Below are 21,292 nucleotides of genomic sequence, written 5' to 3'. Positions count from 1 at the left end.
TATTATTTATTCCGAGAGGGAGGCAGGTGTCCTCCAGGCAGGGCCTCCTAGGCCACATTCAGGAGTTTGCTATTTCTCCTAGTGAAAGAGTTTAAGCAGGAGAATCCCAGGGTCTTATATGGGTTTTGAAATATTACTTCAGATATTGGATTGAGGATGAAATCAAGGTGAGAGAGCGTGAACTGGGGAGACCAGTTGGGGGCAACCGTAGTATATGTTCCCAGAACAGATAATAGTTGAGTATGTGAAGACACACACACCCATCTATCTATCTATCATCATCCCTCTCTCTCCCTCTCTCCCTCTGTCTTGTCCACCCATCTGCTTATTAAACACATACACATTATACATACAATTGTCCTGTACACCCAACGGAGCTCTGAAGTACAGAGGGCCAGCTCAGCCTGCCCTTGCAGTGGAATCAGACTTACATTCGCTTCTGTTTGTTGGACGGCTTCCTTCTCAAGCTATGTCCTGTCGGTGGAGGTCGAGCTCACCAGACTGCCCCAGTCCAGACTCTGCAGGAACCAGGGCTAACCCTGCTGGATGCAGAGGCAGGCCTGCAGCTGAGATGCCCAGTGGACCCTGCAGGAAACGGCTGGGAAGGCACCTCTTTCCTCCTCTCAGAGCATCAGTGGCCACGCTGCTCCCTCTCTGTCCGACCTTGGTTTATGGTTCAGGCTCTAAGGGCTCCTCAGACAAACATGGCCCCCCAGGCCTACAGGAGTCTCAGGAGGCATCGTGTAGACAGGCCGGGTCCTGGCTTTGTCTTCCCGCTTAGGGAAAATCCACCTCCACCCCAGTGCACAGACAGGCAGAGGGACATGAGCGCACAGAATGCACCAGATCTGAGGGTAAAAATGCTGCTGAAAGTTTGCAGTTCACAAGAACACCTGCTTCACGGAACGGAGGCGATTCTCATGCTTTCCAAAGGTCAAAGGATCAGGTGTCCTGGATTTACCGTCATCACCGTGAGAAGTGGGTGCTTTTCTGGCTCTCCCTGCTCCGTGGGAATCTCTGCAGGCCGGGATCAGGCAGGAGGGGCAGCTTCCTGCAGCCTTGCAGGCGGCCCCTTGAACTTCACGCAGGTGCTTGTCAGGGACGTTCTTAGCCACGGACGTTTCCACCTGATGCTTCTTTACGCTCCCGTGGCCCGAGGAGCGCTGTTCAATTCAGGGCTCTGCTCTTTGCCCGCCTTTGACTTGTTAAGTCTCTGCTCAACATTACCAAGATTCTGGAGGCAAAACCTACAGGGTGATGCTGCACTTGGAATGTGAGTTTCACGCAGATGAATCACACCTGGGCTGAAGCAGGTCCTGGAAAGTAGTGGACCCGGGGGGACAACGAGCCTCATTGTCTGACAATCCCTGCTTTGAGGCGCGATGCTTACTAAGGCCACAGTTAACTGTGTAGATATTTATTTACATTGTATTTTAAGACTTCAGAAGCTGGCACAGTGCGAGGGAGTAGAGTTTCACGTGAGGGCTTAGACAGAGGGGTACCAGTGGGTGGTGGCTCATCCCTCCTCCTCCAGGCCAGAGTTACAAGGGTCTGGGATACTGGTGGCCTTGGCCCTGGGGGGTGGGGTGGGGCTGGGTGGTCCCCTCCGGCCGTGAGTTGCCTCATCCAGGTACCCTGGTGTGCTGCACGGAGGTCTGCAACTCCAAGCGCGACCTGCTGCGAAGAGGGTCCGCACACATGGCCCCAAGCGTGCCCAGCCCCAGCCCCCAGAGAGGGCCTCTCTAAGCTGGATTTCTCACGGCCCCAAGCTCCTGCTGACGGCTGCCCGGGACCTTCCAGGAGACAATTCCCTCCACAACCTGAGTGCTGCGGTACGTCCTCTGCTCTATTCTGTGCCCACCTCCAGGGACAGGTGTGCTCTGGGGTCTGCGATCAACGTGCCCTGCACAATGGCTGCCTTTAGGCTGCCTGAATGAGGAACACCTCAGACGTCTAGAAAGGTACCTGGGAATATACTTCTAGTAACAGCAAGCTTGTTGAGACTATTCCATGAAATAGTCAAGAACAAGGAGACTATTCCATGAAAAGAGGAGGCACTCCTTTTCCTGGCTTCCTGCCAGCCCCGATAGGGCACTGGGTCAGCTGAACTGCCTCCACCCTGATGGATGGATCTCCCACCAGCTCCCAGGGGTAAGCGACAGGGTCCTATCCAGGCTGCATTTTATGGTGCATTGTTGCTTTGATTATTACCACTTCCCCTCCTCAAAGAACTGACACATTTGTTTGCTGAATGTGTTTTTCATATTTTGCATAAAGAGTCATAGCATTTTGGAGCTGGGGGTATCTTATCCCAGGTCTAAAAGCATCACTACATTACAGGTGAAGGGACTTGCCCAAGGTCCCCCGCTGCCTCTGCTGCTACTGCATGGGTGCCCTCCCACGGGCGTCCCGCCCCCCACCCTCCCCAAGCTCGGCGCAGACACGGCAGCGGCAGGATTGGACCTCAAGCTCCACATTCTGATTTCAGACAAAGGTGTTGGATACAGTGTTCCATTTTTGCCCAACTGTCCTTTCCTTGAGAGAGTTTTTGAGAAAGTGATTTAAGGGACCCTGGGTCTTTATTGCACACACCTCACTGGGGCAGGTAGAAATTAATTTGCAAAACAATAAGTGTATTCTATGCTGCATGTGCCTTGGAGACAAACCACTGGCTCTTCCTTCACTCCCCTCCCCTCCCCTCCCCCACCCCCACCGTTGCCGTAACAAAGAGAGCTGCCATTTCTCCATGCAGTGTTGTGCAAGACGCTGCAAATCTTTCCAACTCTCTCCATCACCCTAGGAGGTAGAAACTACTATTCCCATTTTACAGATGAGGAAACGGAGGCTCCAAAGGTTCAATAACTTGCCCCCAATCACACAGCTTGGTGAGTGGTAGAATTCTATTGATCTGATTCCACGGCTATATATACTCTTTCCACGTGAAAATACATTTCTACAACATACGTTGCCAATGTATCTGGAACACATTGGCTCTAGGCTTTTAATTGTTTGCAATGACTTGTATTCTAAACCAAGATCAGCTTCATATTTAAGTTTTGTATCTTCTGGAGATGTGTCTTAGGAGCCTAAGATATAACTGTGAAAAACCATTTGGAAGCCACATAAGAAGTTAAGATCACTTTATCAGAATAAAGTCGTCATTTCAATAATTTTTTTCAAAGCAAAAAAGAACCTTCAAAACTACCTAGTCCACCACTTAATTTCATAGATGAGGAAAGCAATGTGGAGAACCCAGTGACTTAGCCACAGTCTCGGTGCTGGTGAGACCCAGAGCCAGGCCCAGAACCTGCCCCCTAGCCAAGTGGCAAAGACAATGCTTTGCATCTCAGGGCCCCGTTAAAGCCACAGCCTCGGGCTTCCCTGGTGGCGCAGTGGTTGAGAATCTACCTGCCGATGCAGGGGACACGGGTTCGAGCCCTGGTCTGGGAAGATCCCACATGCCGCGGAGCAACTGGGCCCGTGAGCCACAATTACTGAGCCTGCGCGTCTGGAGCCTGTGCTCCGCAACGGGAGAGGCCGCGATAGTGAGAGGCCCGCGCACCGCGATGAAGAGGGGCCCCCGCTTGCCACAACTAGAGAAAGCCCTCGCACAGAAACGAAGACCCAACACAGCCAAAAACAAATTAATTAATTAATTAAAAAAAAAAAAAAGCCACAGCCTCCCTGCCTCGTGCAGAGCACCTGGATGGGGGAGGCCGGGCCCTTGCCTACCTGCAGAACTCTCCTTCAGATTCCGGCAGCAGGAGGGAGGCCGTGGGGTTCTTCATCAGATCAGCCACCAGGAGGTCCTTGGGTGTCACATAGAAGAAAGGAACCCCCGTGCTGTTGTTGAGGGGGCCGTCACTGACCGGCAGGCAGTTCCCAAACGGCAGTCCTGGGATCTAACAAACACCAAAAAAGGCCTTTTCAATGCAGGGTTGTGGATTGACTTGAGCTGGGAGCTCAGTCTGTGTCTCTGACCAGGAAATATAGCATTGGGGGTGCGAGGGCAGCATGGCATCACCGTGGTTTTGACAGGTCGTGAATCAAAGCAAAGTGGTTCCCCACCTGCCCACATCACCCAGTGACGGCTCCAGAATTCCTACAGAGGAGCTTAGCAGTGGCATCTGTAGAGGAGGGATGGTGAGGGGATTATTCTTGAAGCTGCAGGTACACAGCAAACACACTCTATTAAACTGAAAGTTATTTGGGGTAAAGGCAATGAAAATCATGGAAGGGTGGAGGGTCACTAAAACCTTTCTCACAAGCTAGCCCTTGGGAGCCCCACTGCCTTCACCACCTCCCCCATATTTTTGGCAACTTTGGGGATAGAATCTAAGTCTTTTTTTTTTTTTTTTTTTTTTTTTTTCCGGTACGCGGGCCCCTCACTGTCGTGGTCTCTCCCATTGCGGAGCACAGGCTCCGGACGCGCAGGCCCAGCGGCCATGGCTCATGGGCCCAGCCGCTCCGCGGCATGTGGGATCTTCCCGGATCGGGGCACGAACCCATGTCCCCTGCATCGGCAGGCGGACTCTCAACCACTGCGCCACCAGGGAAGCCCAGAATCTAAGTCTTAACCTAACATCTTACCTGGTCTTTGGACTCCAGGAACTTTCTGGTATTGTTTCCTTTAGGGTCACACCACTTTCTCACTTATTAGTCACATTTTAAAATTGTAATCAATAATATTTTAATAGGATAACTCAGCAACTTATGGGAATTTGGTTTCTTATCCTTCTAGCTTCAAGGAAGACACATAAACATGCTAAACCAATGTTTTGCTCACGATCATCCAGTAGAGCAGATGAAATTCTCAGACACGTACACAAATACTTCTTAGGTTTCTCCCAAGCCCTGCTGGGTCCAGCATCATGACCTTTACCCTTCACAGAGCGTTCCTCATTGTTACTTAGCTCAGAACTCGGGGCTGCCTTTGTCTTTGAAGTGTCGCATGACAACAGTGTGTAGAATTGTGATAAGGGGTGGTTTTAATCTTTTAGAAAACCCAATGTTGAGGAATCCTACAAAATGCTAATATGTCATTCCCAGATCCTGTTTCTCAGCTGGTCACTCACAAACTGAGTCATGTCTTGCACACGTGCCAGGCACGTGGTAAATGTTCTCTGAATTTATTGCATTTGGAGTATACGTCAATACTGGAAAAGGGAACTACTAACAAAGCTAAGAAAAGGGATGTTGAAAGTCATAATACCTTGAATACACTGGCACTAGAGTTTTAATTGCTTGAAGTGATCTGTGTTTTAAACCAAGATCAGCTTCATATTTAAGCTTCATATCTTCCGAAGGTATGTCTTAGGAGTATAAGATATAGCTGTGAAGAACTATTTGGAAGCTGTGAAAGACCTTATGATCATTTCTCATCAAAATAAAGTTGTCGGGCTTCCCTGGTGGCGCAGTGGTTGAGTGTACGCCTGCCGATGCAGGGGACACGGGTTCTTGCCCCGGTCCAGGAAGATCCCACATGCCGCAGAGCGGTTGGGCCCGTGAGCCATGGCCGCTGGGCCTGCGCGTCCGGAGCCTGTGCTCCGCAACGGGAGAGGCCACAACAATGAGAGGCCCGCGTACCGCCAAAAAAAAAAAAAAAAAGTTGTCATTTAGATATTTTTTTTTTCAAAGCAAAAAAGGACGTTCAAAACTACCTAGTCCACCACTTAATTTCATAGATGAGGAAAGCAAAGTGGAGAACCCATTGACTTGGCCACAGTCTCTGAGCTGGTGAGACTCAGAGCTGGGCCCAGAACCTTTCCCCTGGCCAATGACTTACACACTCCATAAAACAGTATTTTTTTTTGCATGAAATAAATAGGAGTTCAAATTACTGCCCTGTAATAAAACCCTTACGTCGGTCTTAACAGCCCTAAAAGCTTTCTGGAAGGTGTACACGTATGGATGTTACATCCTCATCATGTATCCACGGCATTTCCACTTCAGGTGGAATCATGTCTAACAGGTGAGTAAAACATCTGTGAAACGAACGATGAAAGCTGCAGCTGACGACAGCGCTGTCACTCCAACATTTACACGCTTTGCACAATAAATCTCCTTTCCAGAACAGTTCTCGAATTCCATTTTTTAAAATGCAAATTTCCGCCAGAGCCCCGGTTCGGGGTCAGTAAGTGATGGGGCAGCTCTGGTCTATGGGCGGGCAGGGGCTGGACGCGCTACTCGGTGATGCCAAAGGTGGCTCAGGCTTCTTTTGTCCAGGTCTCTGGTCGGGCGCTGGTTATTTGCACAGCTCTTTGGCCATTTCAAGACTGTGCTTCTCGACTGCGCTTCGGTCCCCATCCACCTGGCAGGAAGCCTGCTTGTCGTCCTCTCCCCCAGCACCAACCCCCACCCCTCCTGCCTTTGCCAGGGTGCCAGGGTAACCGAAGCACAATCTGGCTGCATTAATTACACGCTGTCCACGCCGATCCAGCCTCCAGCGCACGTCTGCTAGACCTGGATCCGAGCGCGGGAGTGGCCCCAGGCTCTCCCTGTTCCCTGCACGCCGCTCCCGGTCGGGTGGCTTACCTTCTCGTGGGCGGACACGGTGGCCAGACAGCCCCAGGCGCTGGCGTGGGCCAGGAAGCGGGCGGTGCCCGGGCGCAGCCTCGCGCTGCCCTCGCGCCGGTAGGAGAACATCCCGGGCGGCGCAGGGGGCGGCCTGGCGCGGGCGGTGCCCTCCGGGGGCGGCAGGTGAGACTCCTCCTCGTGCGCCGAGGCCGGGAAGCTCCGCTGCCAGATGCTGCCCGAGTCTTCCAGCAGCGCGGGCAGCGCCTCCTCGGTGGAGGCGCTGTCTAGCTCCTCGTCCACCTCGTTGGTGACGGCCCAGGACACGGAGCTCACGATCACGTAGCCCGTGGCCGGGGACAGCAGGGCGCTGCAGCACAGTAGCCAGCACAGGCGGGGCCCGGGCTGCCGGCCGCGGCGCCCGCACATCTTGCGGGGCGCGCCCGGCCCCGGGGACCGCGGGCAGCGGCCCCCGACGGCGGACCGGGAGAAGAACCCGCTGCCCCCGCCGCAGGCGCCCGGGGGCGGGGCCCCGGGGCCGCCCTCGCAGCCGTGCGCCGCGTGGGGAGGTGGGGCTCCGCACGCACGGCAGACACGCTGCGCAGTCCTCTCTGCGCGGCTGGGCCGGGGATGCGCCTTTCCCGCTGGATGGAACGGGTTCTGCAGCCAGACAGGGGGGCGTTCAAATCCCGGCTCAGCGCACTCCTCCACTCACCAGCTGTGTGGCCCTGCCGAGTTACGTAAGCTCTCTGTGCCCGGTTCCTTCATTAGGAAACGCATAAAACAGTATTTACATCATGGGAGTGAGGGATGGGAGGATGGAACGGGTTAATATTTGGAGAGGCTTAGAACAGTGTGTGGTGCGGGGTAAGCGTTCTGTGCTGTGAAATAGACACAAGGTAGGGATGGTTATCATTTTATGGCGGAGGAAGCCGAGCGAATGATGAAGATTAGCGCCAAGTCCGTCTGAGGCCAAAGCCCATCCTCTTGCTCTGTAAGGACCGTGACCGTCCTACACTTCGCTGTGACAGGAGGGCATTGCTTCCAGTTCATCTAAAAGCAGAATCAAATTGCTCACTACACATACACGAAAATAAGGTGGAGTCAGCAGTACCCAGCGAGAACGTGGCCAGGATGGTGTGGCAGAGGACTGTATGAACGCACCGCCCTTAAACACATTCTCGTATCGATGGGAAGCTGGCTTGTTTCCAATAATAAAGTTTTATGAACAGTCTTGTGTTCTGATGTGTTGGTATCCTTTATGTTCTGTCTCACTTCTCTGGGCTCCTGTTTTCTCCTGTTGTTGCTGTGGTAACCAACTAATGGTGGTACAGACGGCAGCAGGTTACCTCACCAGTCTGCATGTCCCTTGCTTTCTGCCTCAGGGCCTCTGTGCCAACTGCCACGCGGGACATAAGTAGGGTTCCACTGAGCAATGTGAAAACCCACGAGTGCAGAACATTAACCCCCCATGGCCACGACCCTTGGCGAATGGGTCCAAAAGCCAGAAGATAAATACTCCCCACTCCCAAGTCACAAGTGGATGATTCCGAAGGCCACTCTCCACAATTTCTCGGAGGGTCTCCAACAGGATTGAGCCCCGGTTACTCACAATGGTAACCAGCCCAGTGACGCACCCTTAGCATGGCTTTCCATCCTCCGTGTTCCAGTCATTCTAGTCAGTCCCCCCACTGTGGTTCTGTAGGACTGCATCCCAGAATGACTAGCTAGGGGCAGGTCCTCTTCTCAGACCCAGTTCTCGAGAGGATGCCAAGCTCAGGTACAGGTGCGCACACGCAAGAGCTCTCTCGAGTGTGTACCTTGTAGTGGAGTTGCGGGTTCCGGGGCACGAGTCTGTTTCATTTTATTATATAACACCACACTGATTTCCTCAGTGATGGGACCAATTTATTGCTACCGTCAGTGCGTGGAGGTTCCTGTTGCTCCACAGTCTCAGCGACACAGATTACTGCGAGGCTGTCTGTCCCCCCTCCCGGCACTCTGGCGGATGAGTAGTGAGAACTCATTTTTAGTTTAATGGCTCACGTGGTTGATCCCCTTTTCATACAGGTATTGGCCAGCTGGATACCCTCTTTTGTGAAACGCCTGTTAATGTCTTTTGTCCATTTGTATTGGGTTGTCTGTACTTTTTTGTATTGATTTATTAGAATTCATTTTATTTCCTATGTTCCAGGCTTTGGGTGTTCAAATATGTCACAGATTGTCTTTGGCTTGTTTGAATGGTTAATTTCATGTGTTAACTTGACTGGGCTAAGGGATGCCCGGATAGCTGGTAAAACGTTATTTCTGGGCGTGTCTGTGTTTCTGGGAGAGATGAGCATTTGAATCAGACTGAGTAAAGATCACCCTCACCAATGCAGTGGGCGTCATCTGATCCAGTGAAGGCCTGAATAGGACAGAAAGGCAGAGGAAGGACCAATTTGCTTTCTGCCTAAGCGGGACATCCATGTGCTGCTGCCCTTGGACATCGACACTCCTGGTTCTGGAGCCTTTGGACTCACTGCATTGGTCCCCCTGGTTCTCAGGCCTTCGAGATGTCAGGTTTGAGAGCCCTCACCAGAAAATGGATCAGCTGGAACCTTGATCTTGGACTCCTCAGCCTCTAGAACTATGAGAAAATAAATTTCTGCTGTTTAAGCCACCAGATCTGTAGTTTATTGTTATGGCAGCCCAAGCAGATGAATACAATAAACATACTGAAATTAGCTTATCCATTCTCCTAATGATGGTTATTAGTATTGTTTTCAGGTGTTATCTGTTAGGACTGAAATTGCTATAAATATCCTTCTACAAGTCTTTTTGTGAATGTATGTTTTCTTTCCTTTGGGTAAATACCTAGGAATAAAATCACTGGGTCATAGCGTAGGTATGTGTTTAATTTTATGCAGAACTTGCTGTTATGGACTGAATGTTTGTGCCCCCCAAATTCATATGTTGAACTTCTAACCCCTAATGTGACAGTATTTGGAGATGGGGCTCTTGGAAGGTAAGTAAGGTTAGATTAGGTCATGAGGGGATTAATGGCCTTATGAGAAAAGGGAGAGTCCCTGCGCCCCCCTCCCCACTGCGTTTCTGCTCCAAGGAAAGCCCATGTAAGGACACAGCAAGAAGGCAGATGTCTGCAAGAAGGAGGAGAGCTCTCACCAGGAACCCATCCCCTGGCACCTTGATCTTGGACTTCTAGCCTCCAGAACCGTGAGGAATAAATGTCTGTTTCTTTAAGCCACCCAGTTTACGATATTTTGTTATGACAGCCCAAGCAGATGAAAACACTGACAAACTGTTTTCCAAAATGATTTTTGACCATTTTATAGTTCTGCTAGCAATATATGAGTACGTCAGGAGGTCTCTAAATGAGGCACGAGGTGATTTCACAAAGAAGGAGCTATTCTGAATTGGGGCTCAGTTACTTGGCTTGGTAACATTTCCCATAGATCTCAGATTTGTTTATTGTAAGCAATCCTGAACCATCATGTGTGTGCTGTTATAGAAAAGGACTCCCCCACTGGCAAATACTATGAGGTTTGGCTGCAGGAAATTGGTCCTCGGTATATTTACGAGCAGATCTGACTTGTAATGGGAGAAAACGGACTGCAGGTCTGCTGCTTATCTATCACTTCCCATGAACAAATACCTTGTCAAGGACAATAAGAGGCACGTGGTCAAAGGTACCGAAGCACCATTTAAAGTTTGGGGCTGGAAATGTGCAAGAGGAGCCTGGGATGTCTTCTCCAGTCAAAAAAAGCAGCAACAGCAGCAGCTAGAAAAGACCAGTGAAACATGTCAAAAGAAGCAACTTGAAAGGTCCTCCACTGGGAAAAGATGGAATAATTTAGGCATCAAAAAGGAAAATGATGGCAGTTAAAGAAAGGCCTAAATGTACACTTACCATACTTCCCAGCAATTGCACTCCTGGGCATTTATCCCCGAGAAATAAAAACATATGTTCCCCACAAAAACCTGTAGACACCGTTGTTCATAGCAGCTTTATTCATAATAGGCCCAAAGTGGAAACAACCCAAATGTCCCTCAATACGTGAATAAACAAACTGCAGTGTATCCATACCACGGAATACCCCTCGGCGCTAAAAAGAAACAAACTATTAATAAAGGCAACAACTTGGGTGGATCTTAAGAGTATCCTGCTGAGAAAAAAAAAGCTAATCTCAGAGGTTACATATTGTATGATTTCATTTATATAACATTCACAAAATGACAAAATTATAGGGGTGGAAGCCATTAGCTGCTGCTAAGGGTTAGTGATGGTGTGTGGCTGTATAAAGCGATAGCATGAGGGAGCTCTCTGTGGTGATCAACAGTTCTGTATCTTGACTGTGGTGGTGGTTACATGAACCCACAGGTGACAGAAAATGCTAGAACTCTACACATACATTGCATCAATGGAAAATTCCTGCTCTTGATGTTACAATCCAGTTGTTTAAGATATAAGTATTAGGGGAAACTGGGTAGAGGGGAAACTGGGTAGAGGGTACACAGGTCTCTCTGAGTGAATAATGATTAGAAACAAAATTAAAAACAAATCCTCATGAGTCATCACTAGAAGTTGTTAGGACATCCAATTTATTCTGAAAAACATTTTTTTCAGATAATTCTAGACAACTTAAAAAATTTTTATTTTATATTGGAGTAGAGCTGATTTAAAAAGTTGTCTTAGTTTCAGGTGTACAGCACAGTGATTCAGGTACACATATACATATACCTATTCTTTTTCAAATTCTTTTCCCAGTTAGGTTATTACAGAATATTGAGCAGAATTCCCTGTGCTCTACAGTAGGTCCCTGTTGGTTATCTATCTGAAATATAGTCGTGTGTATATGTCAATCCCAAACTCCTAATTTATCCCTCTATCCCACTCCTCGGTGTATCTACCTAAGAGAAATGAAAACATATGTCCACACAAAAACTTGTACACAAATGTTTACAGAGGCATTATTCAAATGGAAACGAACTTATTCATGTTTTCTATTAAGTGAAAACCACCTGGGTGTCCATCAGATGATGAATGGGTAAATAAAATGTGGTATATCCATTCAATGGAATTATCATTTCAATAAAAGGAGTGTTTCTGGGGGCCAGGAAAAAGCGGAAAAGGTAATGAATGTGAATGTGTGGGGGGATTCTCTGAGGTGATGAAAATGTTCTAAAATTAGATCAAGGTCATGGTTGCACAGCTCTCTAGATATGCTAAAATCACTGAATTTGATGAAATGAAATTCACGTTTTATGGCAAGCCAAGAAAATTTAATTATAAAATTTCTCTTTGCCTGTTTGCCTTCTCTATAGTGTATACTGTGTATCTGCGTTACCCAGATCTCCTTAGGAGATAACCTTCCTTCATAATCTTGTAAGGGGCCAGGATGACCCATGACCAGCCTTTCACTTTGTCCGTGTAGATCTGGATGGTGTAAACTGTCAATAATATGCCATTTGACCTATAACCTTTTGCCTCAAAAACTTACATAACTATGCTTTGACCTCTGACAGGTCAAGGCAGAACTGTTCTCAGAGCTTTCTGAATAATCCTCAGGTTGGCTCAAATAAACATTTTCCTTTCTGAGATGGACTACTGATTAATTTTTTCATCAACAAATTGTACACTTTAAATGAGAAGAATTTAGGGTATGTATATCTCCAAAAGAATGTTTTTAAAATCTGATCTGGGGCAAGCTCTTGGTTACAATTTCTCAGGACAGCTCTCCCCACCCTGAGATACTCAGCAAGTCTCTTTGTTGTTTCCTGGGTGGGTGGAGGCAGGTAGGAGGGGTCAGGAGTGCAGCCTGACTTCTGACTCACCCCTACCTGCAGTGCGTAGCCCTTTGGGTGTTCTGGTGTATGAGCTGTGCCACTGGACTCCCCACCCTGGGCAGGTGTGATATTTGATGACTGCCCTCTACTAAGAGGTCATCCAAGTTGTGTGGATTGCAAAACATCGCCTTGGTGTTTATGTCTTTTATTTTTATTGTTTTAAAGGTTTTTTCTTTGATGGGGACCATTTTTAAAGTCTATATTGAATTTGTTACAATATTGCTTGTTTGTTTTTTTTTTATGTTTTGGTTTTTTGGGCCGTTTTTTGGCTGCGGGATCTTAGTTCCCCCACCAGGGATCAAACGCGTACCCCCTGCGGTGGAAGCGAGGGGTCCTAAACACTGGACTGACAGGGAAGTCCCTTGCCCGCTTTTTGATGCTTTAAAGATATTTTATAGTTTTTCTAACAAGTATTGTGTTCACCTGATGAGTTGGTTCAACTGCACTTGCTTGCCATATTCCTGGAAACCAATGAGGATTTTAAATTCCTTAATCATTTTAAACTCACGGCCAATAACATCACGGGGGCCCAGGGGCTACTTCATGTCTCTGATTCATTCTCCCTCCCTTCTGGAAGACTCTCACACCTCTCCTTCTTCCTACTTTCTTTGGATCTCGTTTCAAATTACACCTTGCTTGTGAATCTTGTAAGAAGTAACATTCCCATCCTTGCCTCTCTCTCTCTCTCTCTTTTTCTTTTTTAGCTATTAATGCTTTTCTTTCCTTTTTAATTTTTATTGGAGTATAGTTTTTTACAACATTTTGTTAGTTTCTGCTGTACAGCAAAGTGAATCAGCTGTACGTATACACAGATCCCCTCTTTTTTGGATTTCCTTCCCATGTAGGTCACCACAGAGCACTGAGTAGAGTTCCCTGTGCTACACAGTAATCTGGCCTATTATAATCGTTAAAAGACAATTACTTAATGAAGATAAAACCACGACTCTTATACAGATACAAAGTGAACGTGTGTTAAAGATTTTACGGGACTCAATTAATGAGGGAACTAGTAAGATGTTGCAGCTGATTCAAAAGAGAATTCAGGACTTCCCTGGTGGTGCAGTGGTTAAGAATCCACCTGCCGATGCAGGGGACACGGGTTTGAGCCCTGGTCCGGGAAGATCCCACATGCCGCGGAGCAACTAAGCCCGTGTGCCACAACTACTGAGCCTGCATGCCACAACTACTGAAGCCCACGCGACTAGAGCCCGTGCTCTGCAACAAGAGAAGCCACTGCAATGAGAAGCCCACGCACCGCGACTAAGAGTAGCCCCAGCTCGCCGCAACTAGAGAAAGCCCAGGTGCAGCAGTGAAAACCCAACGCAGCCAAAAATAAATAAATAAATTTTTTTTAAAAAAAAAGGAGAGAGAATTCAAGACACTAAACATACATACATACGTAGACAACAAGGAATGCCACTGACAGTAATCTACAAACAGACGCCACACAGCTCTGTGCTCAGAGCAGTTATCAACTGATCCCGCTGACGCACTAGTTTGCACTGTGTGGAGGAGAATCATCTGCAGTAGTATCTGTCTGCTACAACTTACAAGATTCGTAAAATAACTCAAAAGACCACGGAAGACCAGAAGGGTGTGTTGACCCTTTCTGTCCATTTCAAAGCTTTATACAATATTCACTATTCTCTGCTAGATCTCAGGTGAGAGAACCTGGCTCCATGAGAGGCACGGCCTGGTCTGGAATAAGCCTGACCCACAAACAACTCCTGGCTTGTTTAACTTTGTGAAACCATGGTCCACGTGAAGGGGAAAAACTAGTGGTGTGAATACTCTGACTTCACATGAAGGCCCTAGAAGGCCGAGGGGAAAGCACTGGGAACTGAGGACGCCACCGGCCATATCAGTAAACAAAGGGTGTTGCAGCCACCAAGCCGTCACATGACAGCCACCCCGAGACCGTGCGCCCTGAGGGAGCTCAGGATCCGGGCGGGAGGCCCCCCATCTAGCAGTGAGCTGCTGCAGCCGCCCCCAGCCGTGCACCCTGAGGAGACTCGGGAGGAGAAAACGCAGGATACTGGCCCCAGATAGCCGAGGAGCACATCAAAGGAACGATGCCAGACAGCCCAGACTCTTGCGTCTTCCCATACGTAGAAAAGTGCTAAGCTCTTTACCTCGAGATGTCCGGTTTTCTTTAATTAACAGTCATCTTTTGATGTTCCGACTACCTGGTCTTTGTTGCAAAAACGGCTCCTATGTACCCCGGCCCCCACCTGGCCTCTTCGGAGCCGTCCCTCGGAGTGATCTGAGATGCTGTGTCCCGGACCTTAGTCCTCGGGTTTGTCCACCGAATAAAACACAACTCTCACCTTTCAGGCTGTGCAGTTTTTCAGTCGACAGCACTAACCACAGAGCTGGCTTTCCTCCTGTGGCTGCACGCGAACTCTGCGCTGACCTTCATCTGCGGGGACAGCCTCCTGACGAATGGGGGTCACATATATGGCTGTGTACAGCCACAACCCTCCAAAGGGCCCCAGTGGTTGCAGAACGGTCTAGAACAGGGCTTGTCTACTCTTCCTGTCCTGTGTACCCGCTGCAAGGGCATCTGGCAGCCCTGGGGCAGGGATTCCTTGCCCTGATAGGTGTGTGAGTTTGTGGGCTGGAGGCTCTGTCTGTCTGTCTGTCCACGGCTGTGTGTCCAGTGCCCCGGAAGGTGCCTGGGACTTTGCAGGGACGCACGACATCTGCTGAAATGACTGATCGCCTCCGTGGGGCTGGGGGGCTCAGTGGTGACTGTCCCTCCCCGCGACTCTCCTGTGCTGTGTCTGTACCACAGCTGTGACAGATGGGACCCCCTGGGCCCAGAAAGACCCTCTACTGGACCAGAAAGTTGGCAAAACAGACGCTGCTTTACTCTTTCCACCATCTGCACGCAGTGGGGACTTTATCAAGTCTTATTCCTGAAGGTTAAATCCGGGTGCCCCCGAAGAACCCATTTCTTGGTCCAGCTCAGTCGGGAGATGGAGAAAAAGAGGATGCTTCCTGCTCTGCTCACGATGTCTGAAAACGCACAATTCAAAAGCCAGGGGAGGTTTCCTGCGCGTCCGACAACGATGGCAGGGGAGTGACAAAAGACATGTCCACGTATTGAGATACCGGGAAGTCATTCTGGCTTATACATGAGTGAACTTGAGTTTGATGCTAACTAAAATAGCCTGTGTGTGGCCTATCAAAGTTTACACTGTACCTTGGCTTTAATTATTAGAGAAAAGGACACACTGACCAGAAGTAAAAATGTCCATGTTAAAAATAAAGATGAAATGCCTCCCTTCCTGATACTTGTTACTCCTTTGATGGTTAAGTCCCCCTTCCCAGGTGGCAAGGCCATACTGACTTGCTGGGTACGTGCTGGTCTGTTTTTTTTTTTTTTTTTAAATAATAACCTTGAAGAAATGAAACCCTGACTTGTTTAATGTTCTTTGTTTTGACAAGATATAAAACTGTGCTGCTCTCCGGAGCAGTTTCTCAGAGTCATCTGGGAAGCTGGCTTCCAGGCTAGTCCTCGGTCTGGCTCACATAAAACCCTTTTCTATTCTTATTTTAGATTGTTTATTGATTATTTTCATTGACAGGAGAGTGAGGTGTGGTCCAGCTGTTTGATGAACTACCATATTGCCGTAATAATGAGATTAATATGGTTTTGTGTGTGTGTGGTTCTCTGCGTGTTGTATTTTACATAAAAAGGCGAGAAAAAGACGAGTGGGTTCCACATAGCAATGTGGAAAACGCTTAGGCTGTAATAACATCTGTAAAAGGTAGAATACAAAATGCTGTGCGTTCTCGGACTTACCGAAGCTGTCTCTGTGCCAGAGGGTCATAGCTTTGCTCACGGGCCGTGAGGAGGAAATTCCATCTCAGCTGGAAGCTGGCGGCCAATCTGATAAACTCCGTTTTGCTTCTGCTCAGCTGTGACATTTTAGAGAGAAAAAAATGCTGGGGTTTATGATAAAAATCAAGGCGAGCGTGTTGTCAAATGTACCCACGGGTGGCGCACAGACAGTCTCACGAGGTCAAAGTGGGGCAGGAAGAAGGAAAGCCGAGGTGAGAGGCGGCCCAGGCCTGGGCCGGGTCTTGCACCATCTCCTGTGGGGATGGTCCCAGGCAGAAGCCTTTGAAGTGGGCGGGGAGAAGGCAGGAGGTGGGAGAGCAGCTGCTTCCGAGAGGGTCGGGGGCTAACTTACACGTGGCGAGTCTGACACCGTGAAGAAGGGGCCCAGAGTCCCACAGTGACGGAAGGAAGGGTGCCGACTTTGCAAGGCACAAAGCTGGCCGCTGCGCCGGGTGAATTATCTGAGGCCTGGAAGGCCCACCTGTGTGTCCAGCGGAGCCAAGGTCATCGGATGGCCTGAGTGGCACTAAACTGGGTACCGGGGAGATGCCTCCACGTGCAGACTAAGGAACTCCCCACTAGATTGACAGCAGCCTCGGGCCATGCTTCAGGTGAGTTACAAACCAACAGAGGCGTATGTAATTTCCAGCACAGGTTGGAGTGAACCCCCCGAGTCTCTCCTGACTCTCCTGCGTGAGGACCACCCAGACACTCAACCGCAAGTCTCCGAGGAAGAACGGCAGGGACTGGCCAGGAATAAGGAGATGCCCTTTCCTCTCGGTTTCTGTTCAGCCCCCGCTGAGAGCCCCCAAAGGCCCACCCTGGGCTCTGGATGGGTGTGGACCTGTAACCAAGCGGGACCCTATGGGGCCCTCCCAGGACAGAACCCCCACCCCCACCCCCACCCCAATATCCTCTGCTGTAGCTCCTCTCGGAAGTACCTAGATAATAGTATCTCCTGCATATTTCCTGAGAGTTTCAGATGCTAAACCACCCCCCCCACCACCACCAAATGGAAGAAATTAACTACCTGATGATCATGAGACCTGCTGGGGCCTAAGGACTGATCACCACCAACCAATCAGAGGATTGTGCACGAGCTGATCACACACCCTGGGACCGGCCCCTCCCCTCCCCTGGCCTTTCAAATTGCTTTGTTGAAACCCTTCCGGGAGTCCCGGGGTATTCTGAGCACAAGTCACCCATCTCCTTCCTCTCTCCTTGCTGGGCCCTGCAATAAACCTTTCTCTGCTCCGAACTCCAGCCCCTCGGTTTGTGTGGCCTCACTGTGCATCGGGCACGTGAACTTGGGTTTGGGAACAGACTCCCCTCGGCAGCGGCATCCTCCCCACACGACCACCTGGAACGGGGCTCTCGGGGGGAGCCCTGCTGGTGTTCAACACACACAAGGATGCTTCCTAAAACCATCCAGAGAAGGAGCTGTGGGCGATCTCCGCACAAACATTCACAAGTGAACACAGACATTACCCAGCTTTCCTCCTCTCGCCAGCAGCGTGATACCTCAGGTTCCTACATTTAGAAAGGACCCCTGGGCCCAAACTGTGCGAGAACCAGGGGAACAAATGAAGCAGGACAGAGCTGAGCATTTCTCTCCTCTGGCTCTGCCAGGTGCTAACAACTTGAGGCCATTAGTCATCGTGGACAAGCCCGTCACATTTTAACAGTCTGAGTATCTCATTGACAACAGTGGTTTTTTGTTTGTTTGTTTGTTTTTTTGTCAGCCAGGTTGTTTTACAAAAACAAGCCCTTCAAAGGCAGGCAGTTACAAAACCACCATTTTTCGAAGAAGACGCCTCACTCGTGATGCTGCAGGGGTGAGGACGGAAACACCGCGTTACACGGTCTTGCATGCAGGACCGGTACCGATGGTCTCAGGGGGCTCAGCGGGGGTGAAGTGGAGGCTGCGTGAGTGTCTGAAACAAGGTCCAGAGGATGGAGAGCTTCATCCTGTCGAATGAATCGCTGTCTCTGCAGCTATGCACCCGCGCACATTACCACTGGTACAAGTGAGCTTTGCCGAGGACCAAGGAGAGGGAATCAAAACCACACAGAATCTGGAAAGACTATATCCAAGGAGCAAAGAATGGAAACAGACACCTGCCAAGGCTTGGAACCAGCTTTCAAGCTCCTTCCTGGGTTTTCTGGGGGAGATGGAGGGGGCAGGAAGACGTGTGGCTGGAGGCTTAAGGAGAAAACCCGAGTCACGTTCTGGTCCCAGGCCCTCCAGGTCCTTGCTGCAGAGAGCTGCAGAGATGTCCCCCTTTTCCCTAGACCGGTCCCCCACTTTCCCTACGCCCACCCTTCCCAGCGGAACCCAACTCCCTCGTCAAGGTCTTTTCCTGCTGCCTCGGCCTTCAGAGGATGACGCCTCGAGGGGCGGGAGGCCCCGTGTTTCAGGCCCACTGGGGCCAGGGTGCTGGGGCTTCCCCTGACAGCATCCTCCGCTCTTACAGGGTGACTGTAAGCAGCTTTGGGCAGAAAAGAGCTCTTTGCAGGAGGTCCCTTCGTCTTGTCACTAACCTCAAACCAGGCGCCCCCATGCTCTACTCATCTCTGGCCCTAGCACACCTTTCAAATCTTTTGATCACACGATACTTTGCCTAACTTGTAGGTTCTTTCCATAGATCAAAGAAATAGAAATGATGACCGATCTCTTCCCCAGCTTCCCCTTCAGTAATCTCAAGAACTGTGTGAACACGACAGCATCTAAAGAAAGAGCACAGGAAGTCGACAAGCCTGCACACAGTGGGGCATGGTGACCACTCTGACCCCCCATCTCAGTGATTACCCGAGATGACTTCCCTTTTCCGCTTTAAAAACTTTCTCGGCCGAGCAGAATCTTCGGAGACGGTTTTGGAGAACACCGAGTCCACTGTCTCCCCGGACTGCCGGTATTCTGCTCAAAGGCAGTTTCCCTTCCTGCCGACATCTGCCTCTCTTGAGTATTGGTTTTTGCGCTGCAAGCAGCTGGACCTGATTTGGTAACGTGACTGCTGATGAGGGTGATGACGACAGTCAAGCCAACGGGCCTACTGAGAAGTCCAAGTGACACGTCCAGCAGAAGGACCAAACCCGCCCACGTCCGAAACCAATTCATCTTGGCTTTTGTGAACCCGAGCCTGACACCTTACTGGGACTGTCTGCAAAACTCCCAGATGAGCGCCATTCTCCCCCAAAAGACAAACCCATCTCCCTCCTAAACACTCCTGCTTGGTGCACGCATCCTCAACTGCACACCAGCACTTACCTGCCCACACCCACTCACATGCCCTCCCACGCACAGACACGCTCACATATGCACACGTGTGCTCACTTGCAAGCAAACACACGCACAGAGTTGCGTGTACCAGCCTCTGAGACACCACTTCCCCAACCTGAACCCCCGGCCCGGCCTTGACACATTTCTGTCCAGAGCGCCAGAGAAAACCTTTTCCTTTGCACCAGGTCCTGGGCACTCAGTGCTATAATGTAGCTAGAATGACCCACACCCACTTCTTCTACTGAAAAAAAAAAAAAAAAATCGTGGTTTTGTACCTGGAAGACAAATGTTTGGAGGCTTGAAGACAGACAATTCAGGAATACACTGAGGTCTGTTGATGTCCCCAGCAAAGAAATTAAAGTGCTCAAACCTATCAACAGACAAAACAAACCCAATTGTGAGCGGTAGAGCAGAATTTCCCCGTAGGTATTTGTATCCCAGGTGACCTAGGGGATAACATCCCACTGCAGTTCAAAGGAATTCCCCGCGGCCTCGCCCTCATTTTGAACACAAAGGCTGCCTTGGGCTGGGTCTGTCACCCCAGGTCGTCTGGTTCAGAGCTCTGTGGTCTCGCCTTCTAGCAATCCCCTCGGCTACTTGTTGAAATGGGAAGAAATAGTTTGAAATCATAACTACACCTTGTAATCACACAGAACCGGGCTCCAAGTGAGCTCACTGGAGGGTACAGACGTGACCTCACCCATCCCTGCCATTTTTATAAAGGGGGTAGTTTGTTCAAGTCCTTTAACTGATGGTGGACATCAAAGCCGCTGAGGGATGTTAGGTGAGTTGCCCAGGACTACAGACCCTGTCAGTACAGGCCCGAGGGCTGCAGCCCAAGTGCGGGACACTGGGACTTGGGTCCCGCACCTGCGCAGGCAGCGCTGAGAGTGGAAGGACAGTGGAAGCGCATCTGTCTGAGTGCCCCCATGTGCCAAGGAAATTTAGATAACGCAGTGGGCTGCCATGGCCCTGGTGCACATTTGGTCAGGCTCCGTCTGGAAGATCTTCCAGGTACATCTCAGGCATTCGTCTGCCAGGGGTCATGCTGTCTCCCTGCCGGCTCTGCGCCCTCTGCAAAGGACATGCAAGGATGCCAACAGGAGCCCCTGGCAGGCTGGCGGGCACCTGGGGGAGAGGCCTCATGTCTCCTGGGTCTCCCTGGGCTTGGGCTGGGGGTGAGAGCAAGGTTTGGGCAGCCAGCTGGGATTGCTGGGGAAGCCAGTGGCCTGGGAGGGGGGCTTCCATTGCCCTGAAGCCTGCTGGGTTAGGTGTTCACCTTTCAGCTGCTGGTCTGGTTGGAGGGGAGTCTCCCAGGGGAGGATCTGGGATTTGGGACAGCCAGGCAGTAGGGACAGGGGATATAATCAAGGGACAGGCAAGCAGTGGGGGGAGGGAGCTACTTAGCAGCAAGTAAGGACCCATTTCACTATTTTAATAACTGGTACAATCCTACCAAGTCAGCCCCCCTCAAGGTCAAAGGAAGAGGACAGGATACTTTGCGGTGCTTTTAATGCATCGCTGAATCAACGCAGCCATCTGGTGGTGAAATGCCGAGGTGCCCCGTGTGCAGCCCCGTGTTGGGCGGGCCGTGATGAAGCCCACAGCCCACACCTTGAGGGGGCTTCAGGCACTGGGAGGCAGCTTTATGCATGGCTGACCCCTCCTGGCAGCCCTCAGGCCAAAGCCTAGCGACCGGGGGAGGAGGTGGTAACTGGTCTGCAGCCCCTCCTGAAGCAGCTCCCGGCTCCCCCCGAGTGGGGAGCCTCCTGCTGTGGTGACTGTCCCCTCTCAGTGATGTAACC

The 21,292-nt window shown here is 50.3% G+C and overlaps 2 protein-coding genes across 15 annotated transcripts in view; both read right to left on the bottom strand.

Annotated features, from left to right (window-relative positions):
- Positions 1-7,532, bottom strand: part of CREG2 (cellular repressor of E1A stimulated genes 2) — a 46,132-nt gene extending 38,600 nt beyond the window's left edge. For 3 of the 4 annotated variants that reach the window (XR_012325574.1, XR_002175586.3, XM_033838276.2), the window contains exons 1-2: positions 6,535-7,532; positions 3,733-3,902 (exon numbers count right to left, since the gene is read on the bottom strand). Coding sequence is in view for 2 of the 4 variants with exons in the window: in XM_033838276.2 (XP_033694167.1) it covers positions 3,733-3,902; positions 6,535-6,942 (578 nt within the window). In the remaining 2 variants the exon portion in view is untranslated. The remainder of the gene's footprint in view (positions 1-3,732; positions 3,903-6,534) is intronic. The other variant, XM_004322104.4, reaches the window with a different exon arrangement.
- Positions 7,533-9,841: 2,309 nt separating this feature from the next.
- Positions 9,842-21,292, bottom strand: part of RFX8 (regulatory factor X8) — a 69,513-nt gene continuing 58,062 nt past the window's right edge. For 10 of the 11 annotated variants that reach the window (XM_073791017.1, XM_073791020.1, XM_073791016.1 and 7 more), the window contains 3 exons: positions 19,763-19,857; positions 16,169-16,284; positions 10,314-15,414 (listed from right to left, as the gene is read on the bottom strand). In XM_073791017.1, the coding sequence (XP_073647118.1) occupies positions 15,273-15,414; positions 16,169-16,284; positions 19,763-19,857 (353 nt within the window). In that variant the 3' untranslated portion in view covers positions 10,314-15,272. The other variant, XM_073791025.1, reaches the window with a different exon arrangement.

The sequence above is a fragment of the Tursiops truncatus genome, chromosome 14 (genome assembly GCF_011762595.2).
Source record: "Tursiops truncatus isolate mTurTru1 chromosome 14, mTurTru1.mat.Y, whole genome shotgun sequence".
Taxonomy (NCBI): domain Eukaryota; kingdom Metazoa; phylum Chordata; class Mammalia; order Artiodactyla; family Delphinidae; genus Tursiops; species Tursiops truncatus.
The sequence above is the reverse complement of the archived record's forward strand: the minus strand, read 5'-3'. Positions and strand labels throughout refer to the sequence as shown.